Source organism: Nicotiana tabacum, chromosome 6 (genome assembly GCF_000715075.1).
Source record: "Nicotiana tabacum cultivar K326 chromosome 6, ASM71507v2, whole genome shotgun sequence".
In the NCBI taxonomy this organism is placed as follows: domain Eukaryota; kingdom Viridiplantae; phylum Streptophyta; class Magnoliopsida; order Solanales; family Solanaceae; genus Nicotiana; species Nicotiana tabacum.
This window is the reverse complement of record NC_134085.1, coordinates 199,993,979-200,005,547: the sequence shown is the minus strand read 5'-3', so window position 1 is coordinate 200,005,547 and position 11,569 is coordinate 199,993,979. Positions and strand designations below refer to the sequence as shown.

The 11,569-nt window shown below is 35.1% G+C and overlaps 1 protein-coding gene across 4 annotated transcripts; it reads right to left on the bottom strand.

Annotated features, from left to right (window-relative positions):
• Window positions 1-1,850: 1,850 nt before the first annotated feature.
• LOC107761152 (uncharacterized) lies at window positions 1,851-10,836 on the bottom strand. Of its 4 annotated transcripts, none has more exons than XM_075256415.1 (5): window positions 10,536-10,836; window positions 8,723-10,422; window positions 8,383-8,575; window positions 2,829-3,181; window positions 1,851-2,385 (listed from the first exon to the last, which is right to left on the bottom strand). In XM_075256415.1, exons 2-4 carry the CDS (start codon window positions 10,318-10,320, stop codon window positions 2,969-2,971), a joined length of 2,004 nt encoding a protein of 667 aa, XP_075112516.1. In that variant the 5' UTR covers window positions 10,321-10,422; window positions 10,536-10,836; the 3' UTR covers window positions 1,851-2,385; window positions 2,829-2,968. The 4 variants fall into 4 exon arrangements, with proteins under 4 accessions (XP_075112516.1, XP_075112519.1, XP_075112517.1 ...); XM_075256418.1 differs by having other exon boundaries at window positions 2,829-3,178; XM_075256416.1 differs by having other exon boundaries at window positions 10,523-10,756.
• Between the last annotated feature and the right edge of the window lie 733 nt (window positions 10,837-11,569).

The window sequence follows — 11,569 nt, the reverse complement described above, 5'->3', positions numbered from 1 at the left end:
GTTTCATTTTCACAGAAGGAAATTACTTAGAATAAAGATTTTCAATATGCGAACCAGGGTGTACACACCGAACCGGAAAATCGCATCAAATCGAAAAGTCAAACCAAATCGATTAAAAAATCCGACTAGGTTTGGTTTGATTTGGTTTGGTATTGAGTAAAAAAATTCGAATCAAAGCGAAATATAAATATATAATTTTTATATATACTTTCAAGACTTTATATAGAATTTTCTTTACAAAAATTCTAGAAATATTTGGGATTCTCTTGTAGGATGTAATATTTAATAGAATATGAAGTACTCCATTTTTATTAACCTTAAATAATGAGTTATATGATCACTTTCTTATTAACTGTTATTGAAATGCGTCAATCTCTTTATTCTTCCATGTTCATATGTCAAGATTTATTAAATTCTTATATCTTTTTCGAATTTGAAGTGATATTTTGATAATCTAAATTAAATAAAACATATCATTATTAGGCATCATATTGATTTTTATGTTTAATTATTAAATACGTTTAACCGTGAAAGTATATGTCGATGAAAAATTAGTGTTAGGCGACTAAAAAAGTAACTATCATGTGTTATTAACAAAATTCTCCCATAAATTTTTTTTAATAGATCATATGTTTGTCAATTTTTTCAATTTTTACTAAACATATATTTACTTATAAAAAATTTAACAAAGTAAAATTGAAATAATATTCATGTAATAAAAAAATCCGAAAACCCCGAAAAATCCGACAAAACAGAATCAATCTGAACCGATATAGTTGGTTTGGTTTGGTTTTAATAAAAACTGAACCAACCCGGTCCATGTACACCCCTATTGCGAACGATTGAATACAACTTTAAGACAATACTATCTCAAAAATAGTTGTCACACCCGAACATCAAACTATGTCTCATTTTGCTAGAATTTCTTTTAAATGTGTTCTTTCATCATTTCCATGTAACTTCGAAATATCTAATGTTATTTGCAACAAAAGGAAATAGTTGTGAAAGTTGATCCATTGATTATCAATATCAATAATCACAAAGTAATACAAATTGGGACAAAGAAAGTAGTCGAAGTATGTAACCAAAAAATTCTAAATGTGCCAAAACAAACTATATACATCAAATTTAGGAATTAGAAACTAATATAGAGCATGTTATATTCATTTAAAGGATAGAAAGGAAAAGAAAAGAAAAGGTGGAGAGGGGGGGGGGGTAAATTAAGGGTCCGTTTGGTCATAAAAAAGAGATTCTTTTTTTTTTGAAATTTTTTGCACTTTTTTTCAAAATCAGGGTGTTGCCATTAAATTTTCAATTTTCACTTGAAGATAAATTTCAAAAAAATTCGAAAAACTCCAAAAAACTATTTTTCAAAATTTTCACTTCAGATCACTCACAAAAATTCAAAAACAACCCAAAATTATTTTTATGCCAAACACAACTCTAATTTTTAAATACAATTTTCATTTGATTTTTTTTCTTTCATTTTTTCCCGAAATTTACAATTCTTATGTCCAAATGTCCACTAAGAAAAAAAAGATGTTATGTATATAAATCCGACGTCAGTCATCGATCATACACATAATAATGTTACCTAAGATGGCAAAAGTCTATTTTTGCGTCTCTTCAATACCTATCAAAATCCAGTACTACGTCCAAATCCGAGTCTCTTTGCCTCTATTTCAAATATTCTCAAAGGGCAAAGGTTCATAAATCTTTGTGGCACTAAAAAACTTTAATTTTTATTGAAAGAACAAGTCTCTGTCAAGCCATAATTTCACTTTCTTTGATAACTAATCTGTCTCCTTGATATTTATGACAAGTCACAAGGACCGCAATACTAGCAACTGTTACTTGCAATCACATGACATTTCAAATTTCATACTTACATATCATCCACCAATTATCTTTATGGGATAAGGTAAACAAATTTTGGTATTATTTAACCGCCCTAAACCTTGGACTTTTTTAGATCAATAGACCTTCGTGGTCCGGTCCTTCTCCAGACCCCTCGCATAGCAGAAGTTTAGTGCATCGGGCTGTCCTTTTATAAGGTTCACAGCGACAGTGCTTTCATATCTGACATGCCATATTTGTAATCAACAGGATAACTGTGACTGACAATCTCTAACTGAGCACAACCTTTGAGAATTCTTCGTCAATAGAAAAATCTGAAACAATAACTTCCAGAAACAGAATACAGTAATAGTAGCAAATTGCAGATTTGGAACTGCAAAAGAATGCAAGGATGCTTGAGCTTTTACAGGAGAATCAACTGAGCTGCAATGAAAGATTTAAAGGATACCAAATGATAGCAAAAGGCGCGGGGGGAGGGGGGAGGAGGTGGACTCCCTTCGAGGTTTTTATATACAGAATCTTCTTCCCCTGTCAACGAAATGCAAACATTAGCATTACACTTATAACATGACTGGTCTAATCATGCACTATATGAACTGATGTCCTTGAGAGTTGAGGGGAAACAAAAACTAAAGAGGGTACACTCATTAAGAAAGATTTAAATTGAAATGTGGAGACAAAGCTGGACTTTTACAGCGAAAGGGCTCATAATTTGTTTCTGTAATATCTAGAAATTGCTTTCCCTTTCAGTAATGAGTTAAAAAACAGATTTGTCTTCATCCTGAAACATCTTATAACAATCATTCCCTGGAAACATTCGAATACCAACTTAGAAGAAGAATATAATCTCTGTTCATCGCACAGCTTCAACAGACCAGGGTTCTTTACCAAATTTATCTGGAGGAAAGATATAAAATCTTGCAATCAAAATAGGAACGCAAAATGGAAATCTGAGGCAAGACTTAACTGACCTTACAGCAGAATCATTGAGAAGTCCAGCTCCTGAAAGAAATTACAGTGGAGAAGAGGACATGACTGATTCTCCATCTTCTAGCAGCATCAATAAACTCTCAACTCAGCTGTCTGATTTTATCCGTCTCATAAGCACGTGTCATCTGGTTGAATTAGAGGGAACTTCGCCATCTTGTACAGCTCTATCAGGGAATCCTGTACTTTCATGATTTCCTTGTACAAGTGCTGCCCTCTCAGGGTTCATTAACATAAGCTGCTGCACGTCCTTTGGAAGGACGTTAAACACTGCCTGAAGATCCCCCCTTAGTTTGGAGCAAGTGACATCAGAACCTGCATCAGTAGTGCTCGACTGCTGCAGCAGGACATTGCCATCAAGAAAGATATATTGTCATGATATTGCTGATTAACAGAAGAGAGTGGAAATAGCTAGCCCTATGAAGGTAAAAGATGTCGAGCAGAAGACTAGATCACCTCAAGTTGAAAAACAGTAAAAAGATCCCATGCTGAAAATTTATATAATACCAGTCAAGTCCTATTCTTTCATATTATTCTGTTGCATTTTTTAAATTAGTAATTCTGTAACATCGCTAAACCAAACATGTAAAATCAAAGCCAATAAACAGTGTAGTTTGCAGTTCAATTGCAAAAATTAAACTGGAAAAAGCCATCTTCAGCGAATATGAATCCAAATATAACGGGGTAATATGTGAGTATGAACAATGGATGATGGTCACTTTCACTTCATTTAAGAAGCGCGACTATAAATCCAAAAATAATGGATAATATGTGAGTATTTTCCAAAATTCTAGACATGACATGACTATAACTGGCAATACTATCTCAGCTCAACAAAATTGGTATTTGTCGAGGCTATGCACAAAAATATGGTAAATGTGAATCTATCGTCAGCTAAAGAAAAAATGAAGGCGACAAGGAAATACAGCATTGATGTACAGCTAGAGGCTACAATTTTGTGTGCAAACAAGTTTAAGATCTATCAGTATATCCGCAGCTAACCTAAGATTTACCTTTCACTTCTTTATTTCCTTTTCCTTTTCCTTTCCTTTGTCAACTGACTCAGCTTATAAGGCTTAAATGACAAAAGACTAAATGGAAGTTCGTTTAATTGCTTAGCTTCTATAAATGCATGATTACTTCTTCAGTAACTAAAATAAAGTAGAACAGACTTGTTATAGAGCCAAAATAACCCCAGAGTACAGGTAAAAATAAGCTGCACACAGGTAAGACTTTTCTTGTTAAAGCGCGAAATGCACGGAAGAGCAAATAATTAGATATGTTTTCACCCTCTATCCCCTCTTACATATCTGTCAGGCTTGAGTTCTTTACAAGATCAAACAACTAAGTCCCTCCAAGTCCTATAAATATCTTTTTAAATTTGTCAGTGCACAATCAAGCTGATCATGATGCATTCTTTTATGCTAACTTTGGTTCCAGGAAGGGGAGGAGGAGGGTGAAGGAGAGAAATGAAATGGTTTAGTTCCCCGAAGAAAACGATTGATGACTTATTTCTGGTTGTTGGTGTGGTTGCAAGGAAGTGAAATGTGATATGCTTCTTCCTTTCCATCGCATTTTGGAGGAGTTGAAAAGGCAAAAATGAAAAGGTCTCCAACCCCTTCACATTTAGTTCCCCTCCCCATTTACGCTCTTACCAAATAAAGGGAAACAACCTATACGACTCCACCTCCTCCAACCCTCCTATTTTCGTCTGAAGCAAAAATGGGGTTGCCTACCATGATAACTTGTTCACTGGAGTAATATGGCCTTCCCAGTTTGAGTGCTTGAGAATTTGTTGCTTAGACTAATCAATCCTTTTTTTATGAAGTAAGAGAATTTCATTATAAGGTATCAAGAAGATGCATAGCAAAAATATACAACATAAGAGTGTCTGCTCATGTAAAGAAATTTACTGAATAACTAAGGAGCAGACACAATCCAAAACGACTTCAGTACTAGTTACAGGGGTCTGATTGAACCAACTAAAAAGGCTGATTATACAATTAGCTTTAAGAATGTGAATAGGAGTTGAAATTTCATCAAAGCAACTACGATTCCTCTCATTCCAAATGCACCAAAAAATAGAAGCAGGCACCATTTGCAATTTTTTTATGGTCTTCCCAACTCTCCATGAATACCAGCTCTCATAAGCATCCTTAATAGTGTAAGGCATGACCCACGCAAGTCCAAAGACCGATAAAAACATACTTCAAATGTCAGCTGCTACTGTACAGTGAAGAAACAGATGTCTCACACTCTCAGATTCCCCTTGACACATATAACATCTATTCACAGTAGGAATGCTTCTTCTACTAAGGTTGTCTTGAGTAAGGCAGGCCTCGTACAAAGTTGTCCAGGTAAAACCAATTACTTTTATAGGGAATTTGGTCTTCCATAGAAGTTTCCATGGCCATTTATCAATCAATTCCTTTTTGGAGCATAGATTGTCATATCCACTCTTGACAGTGTAGCTTCTATCTTTCTCCCCATTCTAGCTTCAATCTTAGGTTGCTTAGATTAATCAACCTAATGCACTCTTTCATCTATCTAGTAGAATAGTAGAAGATGGAAAAGATGCTAAAACTTCCTCAAAGGAAATTACTAAAAGATATGCAGAGTAAATTCAAATGAAATTAATAACATAACTATTATGAAAAAGACATAAAGAAAATTGAATATATATTTTCTTTTTTTATCAGTCAGCAGGAAAGACCTACCATTTATCTTAGCAATTGTTATAAATGCACATAGCTAATGGGTTATAACTCCTCATGGTGTAGCAAAATAATCGCTACAATCATTATTAAGGAGCTCCTCTTATTCCACAAGCAATCAATGTACTTGTGATGCATTAGGTGTTTGCACAGCTTTTATTTTCAGGAGACAGTCAATCATCGCAATGGGTAATCAACTGCTTCGTTCAAACTTTCATCTAGATTAGATAACTGAATTATTCAGGAAAGGGCTGTGAAAATTTAATTGAAAGCTCAGAAATCAAATTTCTTAGTTTGACTTGTTTTTGAGTAACCAAAGTATAAAGTTTGCTCATGTTTGCTGTGTGAAAAGACTAATTTCACTTTAGAAGAACTGAAATCGTAACTCCGGAGCTGTTGCGAAATTTGACTCACGTGTTGAAAAAAATCAATTATTTTTACACATTCCCAGTTAAATTGAGGAAGATCAAGGTTTAAAACAAACTTGTAATAAAATGTATGAAACCTATTCAGGTAGAAGTGAAAACGCACACCACTATGAGGGTGTTTGGATTGGCTTTTAAGCTGGTCAAATAGGCTTTCAAGCTCTTTTTAGCTTTTTTCAGTGTTTGGCAATGCAATAAAGTGCTTAAAATAAGTTTAAAACTGCTTAAAACAAGCCAAAAACAATAAGCTGGGCAACCCCAACTTATTGCTTTTTGGCTTAAAAGCTATTTATGCTGAAAAGCCACCTTTTTTTAGCCAATCCAAACGGGCTCTATATCTTACAACATCAGATCCCTTATAAGACCAATTCCAGACCCATCCAAGATATTGATCTACGTTAACCAAGATTAAGTATCTGTTTTTTTTTTCAAATGAACATAAGATGTATATTGTCCTATGTTAACCAAGCATAAAAAGTTATCTAATCTGCACTACTCTATCATCTACAAAAACAAGTACCAAATGTGAACATTTGGTGTAAATGCCTCACACATCATGCCCCAGACCTCTGATTCAGCCCAGGAATATACAGGTTATAACTTACTAAACTAACTACATACATGACAAGAAGTATTGTACAATGGCAGCAAGCGAATCTCCAACATATTCACTCTGATATCCTGACTAGTTGCTTTCTATGTGCAGTAAGTCACAGGACTAAAGTCATGTTTGAACATATTCTTCATTGACACTCAAATGGTATAGTAGGTTAAGAAACGACAAATCCAGACACCGGTATTTAAAGCTGAGTTTTTTCTCCTACTAGTTCAGCATTATGGAATTTTTTATCCACATGTTGCTCTTTGTCATTTACTTTGATGGTGTTTCATCTACATAACCAAATACAGGCAATCTCAACTATGGCCATCATGGATGAACCGCCCTCCGACAACTAAAAACTCTCACAGATGCATATGATTATCTTAACATGAATAAACTCTAAAAGCCACTGAATTTACTCAAACAGAAACTGCTGCTTCAGCCTAATATTATTCAGCAAAAGAATAAGTCAGAAAACAATGGTAGCAAAGCCTTTGGTCTCAGCTAGGTGTCTCATCAACTGCTAGACTGTTCATTCGCAGAATTTTCAAACCCAGAGAAAGTACCAGTCTAAGGAATTTGATATCTATTATATTAAACTCAGTCGGATGCTTCGGGGGATGAATTTGACTGAGCAGTGAGACCAAAAGCATATACTAGCCCCTAATTGCTAGTGGGTACAGAAGATGTCAGGAAACTGATCTAACAAGAGCTTGCCACAGTAAGTTTGCCCATTTTCACGAAAAATGAAAACTAAGGAATAAATTAAACAACACATCAAATTGATAAAAATATATTCACTTAAATGATTAACACAAATAACTGTTGGTATTGTAAACATAATGGATGGCTTTCTGTACTTGCCAATATAGAACAAGGGGAGAAATATGCAAACACAGAAAAACTCCAGATAGTCCAATATTTTCATTGTTTTATTTAGTTCTTTTTTGGAAAATTCAACATAAATTTCCTTTTGAGGTGTCATCACATGCTTGTTCCAATTGGAACATATAAAGTTTGTCACTCATTTTTACATTATTCCTTTATGGAACTCTCCAGCCCAGGGGTGGGAAGGTGATTGCTTGTCCTTAATCAGCTCATTAACCAATATGAATCATTAAAGCTTCTAAACAGGCACACAAAAAATAGATAAATAGATAAAAATAAAAGGAAACAGACAAGCATCATGGAAGTAAAATGATGTGCCTTAACTGCAATGAGAAATTCAGAAAGTAATGTGATAATATATATGCGTGTGTATACACACACACACACACACACACACACACACACATATATATATAGGAAGATTTATGTGTTAGCACCTGAGTTTAGCATCCGCGGTATATGACTATATGTAGTAATAAACAATTTGTCTCTCTATAGAAACAAGATATTTCAGTCTCTTTTTTCTTTTTTTGGGAGGGGGTGATAAGCACATATTTTAGTCACTTAGAAAAGAATGATCAAATATCATCTGACAATCACACTTCTAACTCATAACCAAATTTCTTAGTTTCATTCTCTAATTCAGTATAAGACGACAACGACGACAACAACAACAACAAAAAACCTAGTGTAATCCCACAAGTGGGGTTTGGGGAAGATAGTGTATACGCACACCTTACCCCTACCTTGTTAAGGCAGAGGCTGTTTCCAATAGACCCTTCTGATAATTCAGTATAAGCATTTCAATATTTCTGTATGCATCCCTTATAGGTGAAAAACTACTCAATAGCCAGAATACCCTCGAGAGAAGAAAATGGAATTGTCACTATAAGTTTAGGAAAGTACATGCCTGCATTTCTCCAAGAAGATGCCTCTCAATTGCATTAAACGTATCAACTATCTCCAACTCAGACATTCTAGATATCAGCTGTTGTATGTCAGCCCTCATTTTAGCTTGCCTCCACAGCCTACACTGTTCTTGTTCAGCAACAGCACGCTTTCGTTGAAACCAAGGCAAAAAATTGTTCCCTTTCAGAAACCGCCTGTATGGGTACAAGTAATCATTTCATTTTGAGGCAAGCGACAATCCGTTAATCTCGTGTATAACAGTTTGCTAGTAAACGTTGAAGAGAAAAACCCTAAGTGGTTAAAAGAAGAGTATTCAAGAAGAAAAACTGACCATTTTTTACCTGTAAAGGTCCAGCCAGTTGGATTTCATCCTCTTCAACAGAAACTTCCCAGGACCCCTTGCGGATAAGCTAGCGAGGAAGTCCTCAGCATTAAATGTTGGTAGAGGAGGAGGATCAACATATGGAGAAGATCCTTCAGAGGGTGTTGTTGGTCTATAATATGGGCCAAATGGGGCCAAGAAGTTGGTTGTCAGCTCTAAGAAGTGCCGACGAAGTATGTCATTATTAACAACTGACATTGATTCCTCTACCCTGGGTGATAAACCTGCATCAATTAGCCTATTCAAGATTGAAGTGTCTGGCTTTGTAATTGGAGCGTAACTGCTCCAAATGGCTTCCTTGTGCTCAGTCATCAGGCAGAGTGGACCATCTCTCCTCAATTTCATAGCATTCAAAAAATTTGAAGGCGCAAACCTCCTCAAGGAAAGATTAGGAAGACTAAGTCCTTCAGGTCCAGCCGGAATTCTGCCAGTTGAAGCTCTAGCAGTAAATGGAAGTCGAGTTGCGTTCACGGTAGGATTTCCAACTGATAAAACATGCGGAATACTTCGAAGGGCTTTCAAGAAAAAGAGGTTTGTCACACCCAAAATCATTGGAGGAAATGCTGCACCTTCTTGAAGAGAGTTTAAATGAGCAAAATCTGGATCATGAATAGTAAAGTAAGGCCTGAAATCAATGCTACAAAGAAGCGGAGCAACCAAACTAACCAAACCAGTAACAGCTTCACAACACTGAGGTGGCGTTGGCGCTATGATAAGAATGGGTTCTCCAATAAGTAACAATTCCCATAACTTCCAAAGCTGCATTAAAAGTCCCCTAAACGTCCCAAAAAGATCTGCGTCATGGAAAAGACCTTGTGGAACTGATTGATTGGAAGGCAGAAACGGGGCTATTGGAGAAGCCAACTCTTCAAAAAGTACTCCACAATCCAAAGGCATACAATGGGCAGGTGGTAAGTTCACTTTAAGAGTAGCATTCCCAATTGGAAGCTCCATTAACTGACCAGGTACAGGAGCAGACCACATTGATACATAGGCAGCAATAAAATTAAGGGCTTTCTTTCCAATGTCAAAGTACAAAGGGCCCATGATCTGCAACAAAGGTCTAAAAACACTCGAAAATGGGTTGTGAGAAAGAATCACCACGGATTTTTGCTCACCACCCCGTTTAAGCCTTTCATCGTGTCTCTGTCTGTTAAACACAAAACCATACAAATATCTAGAATTCGTCCCCGTTTGAATTCTATTCCGTTGTTTTAACACCTTATCAGTAGCTGTCACTCGAGTATTATCTACTTCAACTATCTCGGATGAAGGCAGAGGATTCCCCTGCCTCCGGACACGAAAGAAAAAAATACAATCATGGATGCTTGATCGATTATGACTCTGAGAAACAGAATCCGGAAATGAGCTAAATGCAACTTCAAGCTCCTCATTATGCGTTAGACAGCCCGAGGGGTAACATTCTTCAATGAGCTGACCTTGTTCTAGATCAAACCTAATAATACAGAACCCAACTACCCACTGCTGTAAAGCTTTTTCATCTATCTTTAAATTATCAGCTTCTGATTTCACCGAAAATGATGGTGATCTGCTCATTTCCGGCTACTTAAAAAACTACAACATATTCATACTAATAAAATTTGGCTTCCCATTTCTCATTCCAGAAAAATATACAGAAACTTGTATAACCTATTCAACCTGTAGAATTAAAGCATTAACTCATTAAGCATCATGTAGGAAATTAAAGAAAGCTCAATTAGATAATGAAGCAAAAACCAAATAAATAAAACTAGGTTACATGTATTTGGCACCTGAATTCAACAAAGATATATCTGCCTCAACGCTGTAGATGGATCGGAAAATAAAAGCTTGAGTGATTATAAAAAAACAAGTGGGTCTCGATTGAATTATTAAAAAAAACAATTGAGTTTGGATCCAATGTGCTTGTTATTTATTAACAAAGGGGGCAACAAAAGAAGAAAAAAACAAGTGGGTCTATCCAAGAATTTGAATGTGAGGGAACAGAGAGGGTTAACAGCTGGGAACGGGCAATAATCCAAAAATATTCATTAATTGGGTTATATATATATATATATATATATATATATATATATATATATATATATATATAGGATATGGATAGAGGTCTCTTTCAAATCCAAATCTGTTTTGTGAAGATCTTTTGGATTCGTCTTGAACCACAGTAATTATGAAACTAAAATAAATTTGTTTTTACCAGACTGGGGGGGCTGCTTTTGGCCGTTTTGGGAGACAAATGCATATAATATAAACTAAAAATGAATTACTACTAAATGAAAAGTTTAAAAAATTTGTCGAGATTAAAATTGTAAAACCCTAGTTGTTGAAAACTATGTTTTGATGATTTTCTCACTTTTGCTTTTGCCAAAAAATAATATTACTCCCAACATTTAATTTAAATGAAATTCTTGTTTTCAATTTTTGGACTCTGACGAAATGTTTGGCACAATTATTTTTTGATAATTTTATTTTTTTACACAATTTACAACTTTAAGGAATTCTGCAACTTTCTCTGTTAATACCTTGTTTCACTAACACTAATTGTTTATCCGTAAAACAATACAGTTGAATTTGCAACGTGGTTTATGGACAAGCGAATCGATTTGATCCAAAAAGTGATAAAGAAATAAGATTACAACTAAGATTTAACGACTGAAATTAAAGAAAATAACAAGCCGGGTTCCGAAATTAACCTTTTCGATAGCAGAGGCGAAAATAATAATAAAGCAATGATGAAGTTGTTGAATTGAGAACTAAATAATAAAGTATGAGAGCAAAATAATAAAGTATAGCTTTTGCAGAATGT

Bases quoted from the DNA above. Each gene is read 5' to 3' on its own strand.
- LOC107761152 (XM_075256415.1), bottom strand. From the start codon at position 10,320: ATGAGCAGATCACCATCATTTTCGGTGAAATCAGAAGCTGATAATTTA. The intron at 8,576-8,722 runs GTAAAAAATGGT...GTACCCATACAG, and splicing joins AACTGGCTGGACCTTTACAG to GCGGTTTCTGAAAGGGAACA. The intron at 3,182-8,382 runs GCATGTACTTTC...GTCCTGCTGCAG, and splicing joins ATCTTCTTGGAGAAATGCAG to CAGTCGAGCACTACTGATGC.